Genomic DNA, 19,991 nt, shown 5'->3' on the forward strand with positions numbered 1-19,991 from the left:
CACCTGTGACACACACAAATATGTGCATGTGCATGGTCAAGTTGTGGTTCATTTTGAAGGTTATGTAACCACTGTTCCTACAGTGGCAAGTTTACATACATTATGGAGCAGAAGCAGCATTGGATGCCATGCATCCATGTCAAAAGAGGGTTGCAGATGGACTGAGTGATCTTGTATACATGAGAACGTTACCTAGCCCTGCCCACTCCCTCAGTCTTTCTTCACACACATGCACACCCACAGACAACAACAAATGTGGGGTGGTCAGGAATTAAATTATTTAACCTACATTTCCTAATAATTAGAGTGTTTTTTTGTCTGTCAGGAAGATGTGGGGGCTAGACAAAAGACATTCCCTGGTGAAAGCTCCTGAAGCCTGATGCTGGCAAACATATGTTTTCGTGAAATGTACCCAAGCCGTAGACCATGACATGAAAATACTGCAATAAATGTATCCACAAAACAGTTATTCTTTTATTTTTTGTAAATAATTTGTAACTTGGAAAGTATAGAGTCATGTCACATTTCAAATTCAGTAACTGCGAAGCAAAGAGTAGAGGCAATGGGAATGAGGACTCGATGCATGCAGTATACTCTGCCTTCATCAGAGCCTGATGTAATGATGGCCTGAGGCTCAAAGCTCTGCTATTTAAGTACAGAGTATTGTGATGGCATTGAGTGCATGCAGTCTTCTTTTTTCTGCTGTCTACACTCTTGTTTTGCACCTAGAAATTCCTCTGTGACTACCTTGTTTACCGCTCTAAAAATGAATTCTTGCATGTTATAGGTTCAATTTTTTCATACATTTCCAAAGAAATAACATTGTGTACAGCAGTTACATAAAATGAGCTTCTAATTATGTACTTTGACACTTTAGTAAAGCTGTGCATGTTTCATAATCATAATATGTTTGTCACTTCCTTTGGTGAAGGCACACCCGTATAAACCTCATTGAAATCACACAATGACTGTTTATATGTTTTGCTTGTTTTTCCTCTTCTACATTCTCAACTAGCAACGGCAGTGAGACAGAAGAAAGATAGATAAGTGATGCTTACAAGCATCACATATCCACAACAGCCAGTAGCCTACACTGTTAGCCTTTCCTCCACTTTCATGACATTATTTACAGCCACCTGAGGGCTACAGGTTGAGTTAGTGCACAGTCAAGCCACGATTACACTCAGCAGATCCACTGATTAAACCTCTGCACATATGTGATCACTGTATACAGTTTCTGCTGTAGTGTAAATCAATTTTGGAGATTCACACATTGACTACAGTTCATACAGGCCCATGACAAATTGTGGTCATTTAAAGCACCACTCTCCACTAATAACTCCCTGAAGACCATCCGTTCCTACCAGTCCTCTCTGGTGTCTCCATCAAAAGCCAACTGTTACTGGTGGAAATTATTGTGTGTTATCTTCCCTTGAGTCTGGCTAAAGTGTTGCCTGGCTCTGCATTTTTAAACAAAAGTGTTTTTCAAAAATCCAAGTTTATTTTTGGATCATTACCAGCATGACTGCAGTATAACTGCCAGTTTATGTCACAATGAAGACTGCAATGTGGATTTAATAGGCAACTATTTGTTACAGGATTGAAATAAAAACACAACACACCATATGCTCGGCCACATTGTCAATTCTAATTTTATTTATGGTACTACAGTGGTATTTAACTGCAGATGGTTATTGTGTGGAACAATTGAATGCCAAGTAATTCACACACTATTACACATAGAAAACATGCTGACTGTCGGATCTTTAAAATGTGCAGAAAAGTAAATTCAGCCATCTTCTTCTATTGGAAGTATATTTGAGCTGCTGTTTATTCATACATTATACACTCATTTGTGGAACTCTTCACATTCTGTGTAATAATACGTTTCCACAAAGGGAAACTTGCGGGTCATATACCTGCGCCTTCCCCCAAAATGAGAGCCAATCACACTGCCCAACCAGCAGAAATATGCGTTTATCAACCACCTGAACGTGAACCGGCCTGTGAACTGCAAATTTTATGCATTATAGTAGCACAGCTGTCACGGACAGAGCGCTGCAGTGTGTGTGTGTGTGTGTTGACTGAGAGGCAGGAAGAGATGGTGGAAGGTGGACTGTTACACACAATAAGTTATTTATAACTTACTTGGAGTGCTGCTTTGTTACTTTGTTGACTTGCCAGCCTGAGCCAGTGATTTTTTCCAGTAAATTTACCTGCCCGATCCAAGGGTCAACCCACACATCACTACTCCATGTGATTCTCTTATAATGGGGATAATCTTGTGTTTAAGGGGGATGAAAATCATAAATGTGATTGGCCATGATTATCACAGTCTCAAACACACCCACCTACAAATATTGTATGACAGTGCGTTTTTTATGACCCCACCTTATATCCAAGCATGTCAGAGGGGCCCCCAGCTTAGCCTGGCCAAAACATTGCCATATGTGCCTTGGTGTGCCTCCGTCACACTTGACAAGGCACACTTGACTGTGTATTGGGGCCATGCTGCATTGTTCACAAAAATAAAAAGTCTACAGCCCTGCCAGCAGGTCAGTGAGTCTGGACTTTGGCACATTGGTGTTTTGAATGGTGGTGATTTGTTCATCATTTCTTTAGCATGTTAGCATGCTGCCATTTGCCTAATAGCACTACACAATGTACTGCTGAGCCTGATGCGAATGTCATTTATTCAGTGCAGTTTGCAGTTATTTAGTCATAAACTAAAATATTGGGTAAACTGAATGTTTAACCTGAGTGATGAGGGGTAATCCCCTCGAATATCTTTGCTAAATTTAATTGCAATCCATCCAGTAGACAGTCTGGATCAAAGTAGAGGTCAAAAAGAGTGACTGACATTGCCCTCCCTACAGTTGTGCTGAACGGAGATATATACTGGTATATAAACTAGAGGCTAAAAAATTGCCCTAATTTTTCAAAACAATTCAGAAACTGAGGGCTGGTAGAGCATCTACATATTATGTGCTAGGTATCCTTCTTTGTCTGCTGTAGACATTCTGGGATGCTGCTGCCAATGTCTGGACGTCAACAAAAGCACATGATTAGTGGTTAGGTTAACAAAAAAACATCATGGTTTGGCTCTACTGGAAGCAGACATTGGCTTCCTGGGTTGAAAGTTGAGGTTTGGTGGATTCATCCTCCACCCCTCCCACCCTGCTCCTTATATTACGTCGTTACTGGCAGCATTTCAACCTGATACTGTCCAGTGGTTTATCATACTGCCACGGCAGGTGCCATCTAACAGACAGGTGGCATATCATAACACTTTGAAGGGCTCTCTTCAACCACATAACCAACTGATTCCACCTGGCGGTGTATCATACCGCCATGAAAGGTGGTTTTTGGTGTCAGGTGCCAAAATCACTGACAAGGCGGCGGTATTTGATAACTTAGGAATGAGAACGGGTTAGCATTAAACAAGTAACACCGGCCATGTCAGCTTGGACTCAACCAAGTATATAGATACTGTAGATTATAGAAGGTAGAACAAGTTATAAATGCTGATTACAATCAGTAGCAGTAATGTGTTACAGTGGAGCAGCAATTGCTTTGCTTTTTTGCAGCAGCGCAGGGGTGTAACACATTACAGCTACTGTCCATGTGAAAACTGTTGCATCAAATATTTTAACCTTATTATGTGACCACAGGTAAAATTTGTAAGCTAGAAAAACAAGCCCTCCTTAAATAGTCGGTTATTTAGTGTACTCCTCGATCACCAAATCACTGGTCCAGTTCTACTGAAAGGCCTAATTCTTGAGCCAATAGTAGAGCACTTTTTTTCTTTCAGTTATTCACCTCTTAATTTCCTCTTATCTGCACTTGCAGTGGATTCTCCATAATCCTGATACCTGTTTGGACCACACTATAACAATCTTCAGAGTTGGATATAGTATGAGTGTGGGTCAGTACGAGTCCTCTCTGTTTCTGTAGCCAGATGGAACGTCAAAAATGAAATGGCATTGGACATTGGACCTGAGTACCAATCTGAAACATGCACTGTGACTGTACCTGGATGATATTGTTTAACTGCACATTTATATTCACATCATATTCCAAAATCTGTGCAGCTCCACTTTTTATTAATAGAGCAATGAATTATAAAGGATTGGTTGAGTCATGTTCATATCAGGCTGTCAGCTCAAAGCATGACCTTATGTCTTTAAGCACGGAGCATAAATATATGCATTAGTGCAATACAGTATATAACATACATAACTGCAATATCATACCCAGGGAGATAAAACTGGAGTTTTTATTTCTAGTGTAAGAACAAGGTCATTGAAGTAGGACGACTAAATATAGCTGTAGACAAAGGACTTTACTGTGTACAGCCTTTAAATAAAAAAGCACATGACATTCCAGCAAATGTTAGCTCTTTCTGACAACATATATAATACAATACTAGAGTCTAGTGTGTAGGATTTAGTGACATAATTTAAAAGTCTGGAGATTTGACTTTAAATGTTGCTTTAATCAAATATCACTAGTGATATGATCACCATTTGCCCCACAGAGTAATGACATTACTCAACGATTGAGAAACTGATTGATGTTTTAAAGGTCCAGTGTGTAAGATTTAGCGAGATTTAGTGAAATTTAGCAGTGAGGATTGCAGATTACAACCAGCTGAACTTCAAGTTGGGAATCCTTCAGTGTTCATTGCTAGGGAGGTTTTGACCAGGAGTCGACTGTCTGCAGAAGTCTCTTCCTCTTCAAAACAAATGGACCAGGTGATTTATACCAGCAAGAACACTGAACGAAGCAGTTTCACATTACAAAAAAGTGTTGTTTTTTTTTTAACTAAAGTGGCCGGAAATATGAATGACAAGAAAACAAATATAACCAGGTGACTGTGGTGCCATGCAGGCACTGAGTCAGCTGTCTGACTTTTTAGCTGTAACATTCAAGTGATCTTCTGAACTCACTGCAACACCTGTTTAACACCGTTCTCCTCTCTGATGTGGTGATGGACACCTGCACCCAGCATTCATTTACAGATTTAATCCCAAGTAATGTACATCTACTCTAAAATATTTTAATATGAATTTGACCCTAACATTGATTACAACTGTATAATCTGCATAGTTGTTTAGATGGTAAGTATTATGGCAGGGTGTTGAGCACAGGGACATCCTTCCTTTGTCACTGCTCTGGATTTAACCTAAATCCTGCCTGCCTCCTGTGTCTGAGTTAAAGCCTCTCTCTTTGTCTCTGTCTGTTTAATGTTTTATCAAAATGTTTCTCTCTCTCTCTCTCTCTCTCTCTCTCTCTCTCTCCTAGTTTGTTCCCAGTTCTCCCGGGGTGTCTACGCCATTTTTGGCTTCTATGACAAGAAGTCGGTAAACACCATTACATCCTTCTGTGAGACGCTACATGTCTCCTTCATCACACCGTCGTTCCCAGCAGAAGGAATGAATCAGTTTGTTCTCCAGATGAGGCCGGACATCAAGGGGCCGCTAGTCTCGTTAGTGGAGTACTACAAATGGGAAAAGTTTGCCTATCTATACGACAGTGATAGAGGTAAGAGAAGTCTCATTTTTTATCAGACAGAGCATTATTTTAGTGCTGCTGCTTAATTTTTAACACAATTGCAATTAAAGTATCCCTTCATTTATTTTCTGAAAGAAGCAAGGCAGGGCTCCAGACTGACTTTTTGACACTGGTGGCACTGATGCAAACAACTTTCTCAGTGGGTCGCACCAACACATGATTATGTTGCACCCTTTTTTCATTATTATTTAAATTATTCATATTTTTTACTGTGACATTAAAAAACACTGGTGAGTGAGCAGATGAGCGAGAGATGTGACTGGTAGGGCTGCACGATAAACAAAAACAAAAAAAAAATCATGATCTTGATTTGCACATCTATGCAGTCTCATTTTTGAATAATGACGTTGAAATGGCTCCTATTTCCCAATGCATTCATGTCATGCATGTTGACTTATTTGCTTAGGAACAATCCCAGTTGCTATCAGGATCCCCAAGGGCATACGTTTCCATATGGACCAATATTTTGGGAGGACAGAATCATCGCTACCAATATTTGAGCAGACCTTGTATTATACTCAACAGTTTGTTACACCAAAATACTGAACAAATCACATATTGTATTGATTAAGTAAGGAGCAGTGTATTTATTTTTCAATACGGGACAATCCCCTAATATGCCTGATGAGAAGTGTTTTTAGTTAATTTCGGTTCTCCACCTCTGATAAAGAGCAGTGCACAGCCTCTTAAATTTGATCCATCCAGAGAGAGCCTCAAACGGTGCTCTCTGTCTGTCAGATGTTCTGAAGAGGATACTACCACTGCAGTGAGAGAGCCAGACAAACAGCAGAGTTTTTCTTCACAGCACCAAAGCGGCAGTGGAAACTTACTTATTTAGAGTGCTTTGTTTTAGTTTCGGTTTTCATCAGACTTCAGATGGAATTATCTATAAATACACAGACACATTGCTCTGTGTCTCATCCAGCCACTCTTAGCTGTGCTTGTGTTATTATCATCAGGGCTGGATTTAGTGTTTTGTGGGCCTGGGGCCTCAGACTAACTGCTTTGCTTTATTTTCTCCCTTTCTTAAACTGTGAATGTTGGTAGGCTATTGGCAGCTGTAGAAGACAGACTCAAAACTTTTTCCTCAAGTAAAGCAAACAAGGTTAAAGTCAAAGTCCTGCAGTCAGCAGAGGTATTATTAGCACAGTCTAATTAAATTCACTTAAAGTCTGTTTGAGGTGGAGCTTTTAATTCTTATAAAATGCTGGATGTTTGATTAAATAATAATCGATCATATTTTTAATTGTTACATTTTGTGAGTTAAAATGTGAATCTGCAACATAACCAGTAACATTTATTTTTCAGAGTAATGTACTGGAACACTGTTTACCTCTGTAGTACCAGTATACAGATGCAGGAATATGTGGGGTATGTTTTGAATGTGCAGAAGGTTTTAGACATTTGGAGAAATCTTGCTGAAATACGTGAGCTATTCAAGTCCAGGGGTTTGTAAATTAATTTCAAGGAATTCATTTATCATTAATGTGAACAGGTTCCACTTGCACATTTAAAGAGGTCATTTCCCCAAACAAAAGACACAAAGGAAGATGGAAATGTAAACTATGCCTACATTTGTGTTGACTCAGCAGAGGTAATATTAATTGAGAAAAGTTGATCTGCAGGAGAAATTATATATATTTGAAAGCAATACAGAATGCCTGAATGCCTTACTGCATTATATTCTACTAGTCCATACCCACTGAGTGCACAGTTGTCCATGCACAGTTTCACATGGTGTGTGTTTGGGATACAGGTCATAGGAAACTGCAGATTAAATAGTTTAGTAGTCACCTTGAGGCGTCCTGTTGTACATGTCTACCAGGTTTAGTAAAAATCGATATGGCAGTTAGGCCTAGATAAGAAATTAGCTCTTTATCGCCCCCATTTTGTTTGATCGGGTCAATAATGGAGGGGTCCCCTCAGATTATGTGTGGTCATATGCCTACAAAGTTGTGTGGTGATTGGTGAAACCCTTGAGATGTTATACACCTTTATATGATGAGCCACGCCCTCCGCAATATTCATTGCTTTATAGAAGCTCAGTTTTAGTAAGTTTTCCAACTTTTGCCAAGAGGGAACTTTAGATATTGGTCCCTAGATTATGTTCACCGAGTTTCATGCAGATTGGTCAAACTTCCTAGGAAGAGATCGATTTTAAGTGTTTTTCACAAAATTCAAAATGGCGGAAAAAATCTATGTAACTGGAAGTGATGGGTTCTTGAGGCAAATTTGTTCCTCGTGAGGGGAGGCATCTTTGTACAAAGTTTTATGTCTCATGTCTCATGATGTAATATTGCTTCATTCGCATCCTCCCATGACCCTCTACCACTGTGCCAAATTTCACATGGACTGACCAAGTCAGTGAGGAGAAAAACGTGGAACAGACACACAGACTGACAGAGTTTTCATCATTATATAGTAAGATTATAGCCTGAATTTTGTGTTTTTGTTTACGTAAAAAAAAAACAGCTCCACTTTAAATTGGTGAATGAAACTTTGCCAGAATGCAAAAAATGACGTGTGTGATGTATTTCTTATAGTAGACTTTTATGTTTAAGTCCAGTACTTTGATATACTGTAGATTTGATCAGGGATTTGAAAGGAATAGGATTGGATAAGCAAGTGCATATTGGATTCACATTTGTTATATATTTGTTGATATACACTGAAAAATACCAGCAATACTGAAAGGGTTGTATTTCTGATTTAGCTGCAGTGCTATCTTTTAGCCCTTGTACACTGCAGTAAAAAATATTTTTAGTATTTAAATATGACCAATCATGTTTTGTGTATGTGTGTGTGTGTGTTTGTGTGTGCAGGTCTTTCTACCCTTCAGGTAATACTGGACACTGCAGCAGAGAAAAAATGGGTCGTCACAGCGATAAATGTAGGAAACCTCAAAGACGAGAGGAAAGATGAAGCTTACCGCTCCCTGTTTCAGGTACTGATATACTGTTTATACACAGCACTGCACACTGTTATTACTCACATCATGCGTCATGCAGAGAACAGCAGAGATAGAGGGGGATGGAGTTTATGAGTAGTTGTTGATTTACGGAGCAAATTTACTAGATAAAATTGGATGTTTTATTGGAAAAATGTAGTTGTTGTATTTGTGGAATATACAATCAAGTTTTTGCATGTTCAGGGGTCCTGCTGTGCTCTGAGTGAAAAACAAAACACTATAGCATGATAGAAAATAGTTTGAATTAAAGGAGCAGTGAGTAAGATTTCGGGGGATTTAGTGGTGACAGTTGGTGAGGATGTCAGAGTGCCACCTAGCTGAAAGTTCTGATTAGAATTCTTTCCCATCATTCAGGAGGTTTTTACCGAGAGCCGAATTATCTGAGGTCTCTTTCTCTCCAAAACAAAAGGACCAGGTGGTAAAAACACTGAATAAAGCAATTTCTCATCATAAAACGCTGTTTGACACGTCAGAGACCGGCTGTTCATCCAGCACTTGCTGTTTGTTCACCTTTTTTTTCCCCCTGATAACTTAATATGTGCTGCTTACCTTATTTCTGATCCAAACGTTCAGGAGGTTTTTACCAGGAGCCAGATTATCTGTAGAGGTCTCATCCTCTCTTAAACAAATGGACCATGTGATCCAAACTGTTAAAACACTGAATTAAGCAGGTTCATAATACAAAACAGTGTTTCTCCGACACTGCTTGTTGCAGAGCGGCTTCTAACAGCAGTGGCCAATGCAAAAACGTGAATGGCCCTATCTAGAACAAGTGTTTGGTTTGTCCATTCTGGGCTTCTACAGAAACATATGGGACACTTGTGTGGGACGAGGACCTGCTTCCTATGTAGATATGAAAGGCTCATTTTAAGGTAACGAAAACACAACAATTCTTAATTTTATGTGATTTAATACTGAAGAAAACATACTTATTATATCCATTTTTGCCAATGTATCCCCCTAAATCCTACATGCTGGGCCTTTGATTAATTGGACATGAACAAATTGAATAGTCCATTTTCCATGTAATTAGAACCAGATTATATTATCCTTTTCAGGAACCTCATTAAGAAATGATAGCTCAATGTCATTTCCTCTCCATAATCATGATAATATAGGACCTTTGAAACAAAGTGTTAGGAATATGTCATGCAGTCAGGCAAAGAATTTTGTTTTTCTGTTACTGGGATTTCAGACAGGTCTACCCTGGTGCAATTACCTACAAATTAAAGTGACCAATACAGCACAAAAACTCGGGTACAGTCTCTACAGTTTGTCATTGACCTGGCCTACAGTGGTGGGCAGTATGCAGCTAGATGACTCACTCTCCACTCTCTGCTGCACCTCTCCTCCCACAGTCAGCCACCAAAATACCAAAGTGGTGCAGGAGAGGAAGGAACCTCTCTGTGCCTCAGGAAAATACCACCTTTCAGAGTAGCATTAAACGCTGCAGGCCTGCACAACATTAAAGACTCTTGATAATGAATACCTCTCTGTTTTTCAGGACCTGGAGATCCGTAAAGAGCGCCGCATAATCCTGGACTGTGAGCAAGACAAAGTCAAAGACATCATGGAGCAGGTTAATTCCAGTCTTTTAACTACTGCTGCTACTATTAACATGTATATATATGATAATATCCATCCACAAACAAGCAGACTTCTTCCACTATTTTAACGCAGAGTGAAAATGAACACAGTGAAAATGTTGTGAGCATTAATAGTTATGATCAGGAATGCACAACATTGGATTTTTTGTTGATATCCAATATGGCGATAGATAACAACTTATTTGACCAATAACTGATACCAATATCAATATATACACTTTTCCCCACTTAATTTTAGTGATCATGAAGTCTCTTCTGTAGTGGAATTAACATCATGCATGTATATGCTTATTGTGATGGCCCACCAGAAATAGAATACTTTTTAATGTATGTAATATTCATTCATTGTGCAAATTAGGAAAAAGCATGTTGGCCAATTTTAATATTTTATTTTAAAGCTGACATCGACAGAAACCGATGAGGTAACGATATCAGCATGTTGGCAGATTCCGATAGCTAATGTTAAAGCCAATATCTGCTGATACCAATGATGTGCTGATATTGACGTGCATTCCAAATTAATATAATTGACAAGTTAGCATTTCGCATTAACAAATTAGAGACAAACAACCAATGTAGACCCTTTTTTCTTGCACAAGGATGTAAAGAAGGAGCAAAATCTACAAAAACTATACATGTTGGTAGTGTATTTCTTAACCTGCTGTATTGTCCAATTAGAATTATTAATATCCCAGTGATATATAGTATATGAAATTATATATGATAACATCATAGATTAATACATTTTAGACTGTAAGTTTATTTTGGTTTTGTCCCCATACCTTTGTCACTTTGAACTGGGGAACTATGAGCATAAAAGGCTATAATGCCTTCATAGTTGATCTAATTTTGAACTTTACAAAAAAGTCAGAAATTAAACCAGAATCAGTGTTTGATTTTACATCCAAAACACTGGAATAGGACACACCAAAACATGTATCATTGTCCAAATATTTACTCATGGTAATGTATGTTCAGCCCAGTCACTGTTGTGTTTCCAGCTGCTTTTTAGGCACCAAACATGGGTGTTTTGTAGCAGACCATTGGCGGGGATAGTGGCCAGAGAAGCAGTTGTCTTTACAGAAACATCAATGCTTTTCCTGCCAGGATGATGCACCCAAAACTGGGTATTATTTCAAGCCAAAACATGATCTTTTCCTGACCTAATAAAATGGTTTTTGTGCCTAAATATAACCACACATCATCCACAGTGTTGTTAAAGTTTCAACTTATCTACATAATAATGAGTGAATGCAACGTATCTGTAGTTTGCAAAAATGTACAGTGCCAAAAAAAATTCTGCCGGTTGGGTTGGTATGTCTGTGCCACTTGCATCCATCATTGATTTATTTTATTCTCTCCTTAAACCTTTTAATGATAAGTAAAAATTTGTTTTATTGATTAACCAATGAAAGCTTCACTTTCAGGCTCAGCATCCTTTTTGTGGCTGCATTGCTCTGCCTTTTCATGTTGTGCACTTACTATCCCCACTCCTCAACAAGATCTGGGAATAAGAACAAACCATGCTTGTACTCAAGAAAGTGTAGACTGGTCATCCCTGCCTGATGTAGCCAACAGGATTACATCTGTTAAAGCAGAGGGAGCCTCACTCTGAAATCTAAAAGCAGGCCTGTAGTGCCCTGAATTATGTAACTAATTGCCAACTTTACAGCCTGTTGATGGCTCATGCGTTTACAAAGATAATGCTTGATGTAGCCCACTAAGTATGCTGTTCAACAGGTTTGTTTTTTCCCAGCTTCTACTTTGATAATTGCTGCTGACGAATGCCCCTATAACCTTTCTCCTCCTCATTCTTCAGTGTTGCAAAGTTAGCTGGCCGTAGTGTCGCTGTCCAATGAAAACCATGCAAATCTGATTTCAGATTTTTCTGACTGATACTGAAGGATAAAATGTTCCTTCTTTAGCTGATTCCTACTTCTGAAGCCAAATAAAGTATCTAAAACCCATTGCATTATATTGTAAATATGAGCAGAAAACTGGACAGTTTTTCTTAGCTTAGGAGCACAAGACCTTGGAGATATGGTTGTCATAAGACAGCAGTGACTGGCAAATGTTAACACTCCAGTGCATTTGATTTTCATTACAGCTTTTGTAGTATTATAATACTGACACAGCTTGTACTCTTTTTCCATCAGGTGATCACTATAGGCAGACATGTGAAGGGATACCACTATATCATCGCTAATTTGGTGAGTCACCGTCTGTCTCTGGTTCAACCTGATCAAATGCTGCAATGTTTGGCTGATAAATGAAGATGTGTAGTGATATGCAGTGAGATATTACGGTCATCAACTGGCTGGCTGGCAGCGCAAGTTGTCACATCCAAAAGAGCTGTAACAGCAGGCAGGTGTCAGGCAGCTCAAGAGGAAACAGATTTACAAACTGATAACATGCTGGCAGAAATAGCTGCAAACAATATGGCTGAAAAGCAACAGAGATGATGTGGCATAGATGGTGATTGCTAGCTGACTGGGGTCTATACAGTAAAGCAGTGGTCCCTGAGTTGGTCACGGTCCTAAAGTGCATTCTAAGTGAATTGTAAGCAGGCGGGTAAATTCAGCATAGGTGTGGGCGAAACATCAAATATACTGAATCATGTATCATGGCTTGCTCCTCATGGGATATAAAATGACTTTATCATGAACATCAAGATAAATGGTCTGCTGTTTTTTTTGTAGCCACTGGCATGAGACTCGCTTTGGTGTTTCAGTTGTCGTGCTCTCTCCTGTGGCTCTTTCCCTCTCACAGACACACACATATAAAGAAAGACTCACAAATATCATGCCACACACACTCCTCCACCCATTCAGATCACTTTACCCAGAACGACAGTGTAGGACCAGGCAAGGTGTGTTTCATATCTTCAAGGCTCGAGACCGCTACTATATTTAGTCGCATTTTGTAACCATGGAGCACCAGTGCAACTTGCAAATATTATTAATATATAAACTGGAGAGAGTTTGCTTCTGGCTTACAGTGAATACATCATCAAGTTTAATGGCACCACAGTAACAGTTCAACTTAACTACATTAAAGATAGTGTGAGCAGATGGAACTTGTGATTTTGTACCTGTGGGGCTTCCGACTGCGACTATTAAGTCACATTTTGCGACCATGGAGCACCAGTGTGACTTGCTAATGCCATTAATATATAAAATGGAGAGCTATTAGTGTGTTTCCAGCTTACAGTGAATAAAACTTAATGCTTAATGGCACTACGGAAACAGTTTAACTTTGTGATTATTGCAAACATCTGACTGTTGACTGGAAGCTTCCAGTTTACAGCAAATACAGTTCCAGCCAGAGGAGAGCCAGGTTCTTCAAAATAGAAGCAGTGTTTCGACTTTATTTAACTTCGTTAGAACAAAACTTTATTTAACTTCATCTTTACAGTGCTTTATTTAACTTTATTATAACAGTACTTTAGCTTTGTTGTAACAGAAGCTACTTTATTTTACTATATTGTAACTGTAAGTTATTTGATAATTCTGTATTTGAATAGTCTACACTATTTTAGAGAAGATTTCAAAATATCGCAATATATATTGTGCATCGTGATAAAGCCTAAAACTATTGTGATATTATTTCCACATTGCCTAACCCTAACTCAGCACCACTGAAAGAGAGAGTAACCGTTTTGGATCAGGAATCTGGAATGTGTGACAAGAGTGCAAACATATAGAGCAAACAACTTTCTTCAACTAAACATTTTACTTTACAAAATAATATGTCCAATATGTACATTTTTCGTTGAACTGGCAGTCTTCAAAGAAAATCTGACCTCCTGTCAAGAGAGGCATAAAGGTGTTCAAAATGGCAATTGCATTCTTTCACAGCTGCTATTACAGCAAGTCCCTTTTCTTAGGCATACTATTCTATCGGGCAAGACCTGAGGCCTCATTTATAAACGTGGCATATGCACAGAAGGTGGCATACACCACTTCCTATGCAAACGTTGGGATTTATAAAAAACAGACTTGACGGGAAAATGTGCAGTCTTCCACGGAAGCTCTGACCCATGCATACGCACAAAAACTGTTGACATGAGAAACTGTGACCCCCGTGGCAGAAAGATGAAAAGGAAGAAGTGTTGTGAATTTGATATCATTGTGTAAAATAAAGACAGACATGACTTCTCACGTTTTATATATAAAGAGTGCACTTGCAAAAATAGATAAACATGAATAAACGAACAATCATGTCTTTGACTGATAGTCCCTGGTGTGCACACATAAAAAAACACCAGTTAGTAGACTAAATACAAGCAGATATCTTTCTTTTAAAAGAACAGGTTTATTCTATAATCATTAGATAATCTGATGAAATATAGTCTGTGAAATAATGATGTGAACAGTTGGACAAATCGAGTGTACGCTGCTGCCGTTGTTGATGCCTTAGTCGGGCAGATACGAGTGCAGTGTCGCTGTTATTCTATATGAGCCAATATATTGTGTTTTATAATGTGTTTGTTTTATGGCTTTTAATTCTCTTAATTTCTTTGTGTTAAATGTGTTATATGTCATTGAAAAGCGCTATGTCACTGTTAGAAAAAGTGTAAACAAATAATGTGTATTAATATTTGTCTTACGTGTTCATTGGCCAAAATTGCCCCTCAGTTACAATTCAGGGAATTCCTTTTCACATGCAATCAGTCAGTTGATGGGTGGGTATAAAAGCAGCGATCACAGTGCACACGATGGCTTATTTGGCACTGTTAGAGGATGTGGTGGATTAGAGACTCCGGAGGGAGAGGATAGTCAGGGACCAGCAGGACCTACTGTCCAACGATGATGAGTGGCTTATGACCTGATTCCGACTGCTGTGTGTAGTGTTGCTGGATCTCTGTGCTGCGTCGGGCCCAGCGTTACAAAGAAGCACCCGCAGGAACCAAGCTGGGCTGGTGCTGTGCTGTACAGTGTGGCACACCTGAAAAACATGCCACTACCGCTTGATGTCCTGACCCTGATCTCTGTCCTCAGGCATTTGAGCAAATGCTGCTGCTGCACGGCAGCGTCTGGATGTGATGCATTGCTTTTGAAAACAAGACATATTTAAATAATAATTTGAGTCAAGACAATCAGATTGTTTGTCAAACAGCTATGGCAACTCTATCCCCAATTTAGAGTGTTTATTTCAGACAGTCACTGAAACTGTCTGACAGTCAGCTCGAAATATCCCTCAGTTTTCTGTCTAAATGAATCACAGCAAATAGCCGTAACACCTTAATATCGGACCACTTCTTGACTTCTGACACAGTCTGAGGCAGCAGCATTTACAGCATCTGAACCAGCTGCCACTCCACTGCATTTTTAGCTTTAGTAATGCCCATACTGAGTCCACCAAACAACATTGTCTCTCTGTTATCAACCTCTCCAACAAGAACTTCAACTTCACACAAGTTACGTTTCTTACCCTTTCTTGCTACATTTGCCGTGCTCTCCTTCCTGCTGTTTCTTGTTAATGAATGTTAATTTAAGGCGTTTCACTGGCCATTTATAGGCATCTATGGATGGGGCAAGACGCTCGCTCACCTGCATCACATTTCGAGTCGATTATGATTTATAAAAGGAAACAGGCGTGGAACATGTGTGCGTACTGTGTTATAAATCAGGATATTTTTGTGCGTAAGCACTTTCTGTGCTTTGTTCGTACATCACCTTTAGTCACATTCCTGCGCACAGTTTTATAAATGAGGCCCCAGGGCTGAACCCTGGTCATGGATGAGGTATTTACACCTCACCCCTGCAGCCAAGCACTCATATTTAGCCTGTTCCTCCATCAATGGTCTTCCACTCCTGTAGCTGATAGCGCTAGATCTTGGCCTTGCTGACAAACAAACAGGACACACACACTCACACAGAGACACACACGTCTTTATGTGTTTGAAGTATAAAATATTTAGCGTTCTTTTTTTTTCTTTTTCTTTTTTTTTTAAGAAAAATATATGTACAATATATACATTTGGTAATGGACTTGCCTCTCTAGTCTTCCGACCACCAACATTTTTATGCTACAGATACATTCACCCAGTCACACATTCATACACTGGCAGCGGAGGCTACTATACAAGGTGCCTGCTGTTATTTAGTTAAACATTCATATGCACTCACAGAGAGCAATTTGGGCTTCAGTATCTTGCCCAAGGCTACTTGGGCACTCGATCTGGAGGAGCTGGAGATGAACAACCAATCTTGTGATCTGCTTTACCTCCTGAGCCACAGCCAATGACAGGGATTACATAAATAGAAATTGTGTCAGTGTCCAAATATAAAACCAACTGTATCTTTGTGATGCTACAGACGTAACCAAATATTTCATTCCTTATTGGGGTTGGTGTCCCATGCTTTCACATTTCCACTCTTCAACAAAAAAGTATATGAAGGAATTAGTAACCTGCAGTTTTTCTTTCTTTTTAATGTGAACTATCACATTTATTCTGCTGATCTTATCACCAATCATTGCTGCACAGCCTAACAAACAATGTGTAATGACTGATGTAACCAAGGAACAAACTTGCTAGATACAAGCCAGCAATGTTTTATAGATGAGCAAGATGGCATTTATTGCAATGTTAATCACATGTAGCTATTGATACATCTGCAACCAAGTGTATGGAAGAAGTTTTTATGCCAACCAATGCCAATGACAGTAATTAATTTAAGGTAAATGTAGTATTAGGTCCACTGACAACTGGTTATGGTAGCTAGAGAAGTGTGGTTTAAGTCAGCTGACAGCAGTTATCAACGTAACTATGGTGGGAATAGTGGCCAGACAAGCCATTTTTACAGTAAACAATAACTTAAGTTGGTTACATAAAAGAATCATGGGAGGTCAGCTAATGCTTTAAAATGTCAAAATATGCAGTCATTTCATTAACTCACCAGCGAGCATGCTTTGAAAACACTGATTATGATTAGGATTCAGTGCTGGAGCTACCCAGTGTTAAGGCACGATGATTGCTTCCATGAAAGAAAAAAAGAACTGGATATAGCATTGAAAGCAGGGTCCCATCCATTCCTATGAAAGATGCTGAGTGGTGCACAAAGCCAAAAAAGCTCAGATCCTCTGCATCATTGCGCCCATAGAGTAAGTGCACTTGAGTCTTATGCTGCCCCAGTGCTGCTAAATTATGATGTGGCCATCCTGTCATTTTCACAAAACTGATCCTCTCTGAGAGTAAAATATGTGCAAAGCGTAAATACAAAGTCTTCAGCTGAAATAACATTCTGTTGTTTTTTTCTCTTTCTGCATTTCAGGGTTTTGTAGATGGTGACCTCTCTAAAATCCAGTATGGAGGTGCCAATGTGTCTGGGTTTCAGATAGTAGATTTTGATGATCCTGGGGTGGCAAAGTTTGACCAACGATGGGAGGCCCTGGAAGAGAAGGAGTATCCTGGAGCTGATACACGGATCAGAGTAAGATTTGGATGCTCAACATTAGTTCATAGGCTGGTTTACATCAGTTTAAAATGCTCCAGAAACTTTGTGAGGAGGATTCAGATTACCTGGAGCTAGTCCAAGGATCACAGTAGCATAGTCATGCTATTACAGAGTTTAATTATCTAACTTAACTCTTGACTACATAATCTTTTATTACAAAGCACTTTGTTTGCTGTAAAATTCTACATGTTTTAGACATGATATGGTCTACATTAAGGGCCATGCTAATGTCACACTGCAGCAACCAACAGAAGTAGCACATTTGGTACATGTCTGACCTTCTTATTTTCTTTGCCTGTGTGTAAAGTATTTTGGTGACCAGTGCAGAGTGCACAGGTGTGAGGAGGGGTGGAAAGTTCATCCATATTAAGCAACGCGAACCAGTTTTTTTTTTAGAAGTAGTATTTCAATGGAAACTGGGTCTAGACTGGTGAGAACTGATGTCTCAGAACCATGCCTATTTCAAGCGCAGCATATCTTTGTTGCCACTTTGATGATTTTATCAACAAAAGCAAACTAAAACTACAACAAAAATGGAATACCACTTAAAATGCAAATATACCACTTTAATCAAACACTCGCCAACCAGTAGATGTGTTTATATGGGCATAAAAAATTAACATTTATTGTAAATAAAGCAGGATCACCAGTAAATCAGTCTGCATTTTTATCTATAAATGAACAGTATCTGATATCCACAGCAGAGTAGCGTTGTATGAAAAGCTTCATTTCATTAAAGGGATAGTTCAGATCTCGTGAAGTATCCATGGTCAGTGTATTACATACAGTAGATGCTCCTAGTTCAGAGAAGCAGGCAGGAGATCTGACACTGAAGCTAAGCAATGCACTGCTGTGGAGGGGGCAGCAACAAAACATATTTTAGCCACCACTTTGACTGAAATTGTGCTAAATCAAATTTCTCAAAGTCGGACTAACACACCCAGATAATGTGATCGGAAGTCAAATTACACTTGCATGTATACAGTCAATCTGACCCAAACTGGCCTCGACAGTCTGTGCATGCTCCAGTTTCCGCCCCGGGCTTTGACCCGGAAGTCGAATAGCATTTAATGCACAACAGAAGAAGAGAAGAAAAAGAAAAAGGAAAGCGTACAGCACGTATGAAATGTACAGAGCTGTAAGGTTGTCAACCACGGCACCAGTTTGCTGCCAGCTAAGTGTAGCTAAGTTGTTTGTTGATTGTTTTGTCTGTGACATAATAGGTCAACTGGAAAAAAAGTCCAATACTAACAAGCTGAAAGGGGACATATCGCCACCTATTGTAGCGGAGTTGGACATACTTTGTTCAGTGATAAAGTCAGACTCCACTAGGGCTGGGCGATATGGACAAAACTTCATATCTCAGTATTTTCAGGCTGAAGAGCGATACACGATATATATCTCAGTATTTTCTGCTAAATGGGCTACATGTTCAGTTGCAAGTTGCAAACTGATCCACAGCTAAAGTCTCCTGCTATTTTTGCTGCATGTGTTTTTCCATCACACAGCAGGGCAGGTAAAGGAAGTTCACCTGTTGGAGGTGAGCTGTTTGCAGAGCTGCAGTAAGAGCCTGTTGTCCGCAGCTCTTTATCAAACATCTCACTGTGGCTGTTTCTACTTTTACTCTTCCTCCCTGTGGCATCATTATACTTGCCTTTATTGAAGGAAAGCCACTAACAAAGTTCCACTAATTCAGTGATGAATGCATTTCATTTCCTATAGTTTCGTCACAATAAAAGTCCCATGTTAATTTATTACGTAAAAACTTTTATTGTGAAGCAGCAAAATAAGGAAATGTTGAGTTTTCGAGCAGCAACTTTACACAACTTCTAATGATAGCGAGCATGAAACAATAAAATAAAGCAGATATCTAAAGTACAAACAGGACGCAGGAGAGAAACTAAACTCCAAACCACAAAGCTTCAGTTAGAATCTACAAAAGAGTGCTGAACATACAGAGACTGAAAACGCCTTTCCCTCTGGTCTCCTGCAGACAGAGGTGAGTAGAGTCCTGCAACCCACACAGATTGTTTGTTGGGTGTTGGCGAGACATCATCGCTACCCGCTTGAGGGCAGGCGTCCTGGCTTTTGGACCAAATCCAGAGTAGGTCTATCTCTGGTGCAGCGCAGCGTAGCTATGCTTCTAAACCGACAATGGAAATGCAAATTGGCGTGGCACGGCTTGACTCATCGCAGCCAAGAGCAAGAGTGGAAAGGCCCACAGTATTGTATGTGTGCTGCTGCGGTAACTTGATTAATCTCAGACTGATTTAGTGTAGCACGTGCAACATACAGACCAATGTTGCATCGTAGACAAATTCACAGACAGATTAAACAGAGAAGCAGCTCTGTGTCTCTCTGAATGTTGATGGAGAACTTGTT

At 39.5% G+C, this 19,991-nt stretch overlaps 1 protein-coding gene across 2 annotated transcripts in view; it reads left to right on the forward strand.

Annotated features, from left to right (window-relative positions):
* LOC125885624 (glutamate receptor 2-like) overlaps positions 1–19,991 on the forward strand; it is a 92,941-nt gene that overhangs the window by 17,650 nt on the left and 55,300 nt on the right. For both annotated transcript variants that reach the window (XM_049571300.1, XM_049571299.1), the window contains exons 3-7: positions 5,305–5,544; positions 8,397–8,518; positions 10,047–10,121; positions 12,306–12,359; positions 17,427–17,585. In XM_049571300.1, coding sequence (XP_049427257.1) covers positions 5,305–5,544; positions 8,397–8,518; positions 10,047–10,121; positions 12,306–12,359; positions 17,427–17,585 — 650 coding nt within the window. The remainder of the gene's footprint in view (positions 1–5,304; positions 5,545–8,396; positions 8,519–10,046; positions 10,122–12,305; positions 12,360–17,426; positions 17,586–19,991) is intronic.

This window comes from Epinephelus fuscoguttatus, linkage group LG3 (assembly GCF_011397635.1).
Source record: "Epinephelus fuscoguttatus linkage group LG3, E.fuscoguttatus.final_Chr_v1".
NCBI lineage: Eukaryota > Metazoa > Chordata > Actinopteri > Perciformes > Serranidae > Epinephelus > Epinephelus fuscoguttatus.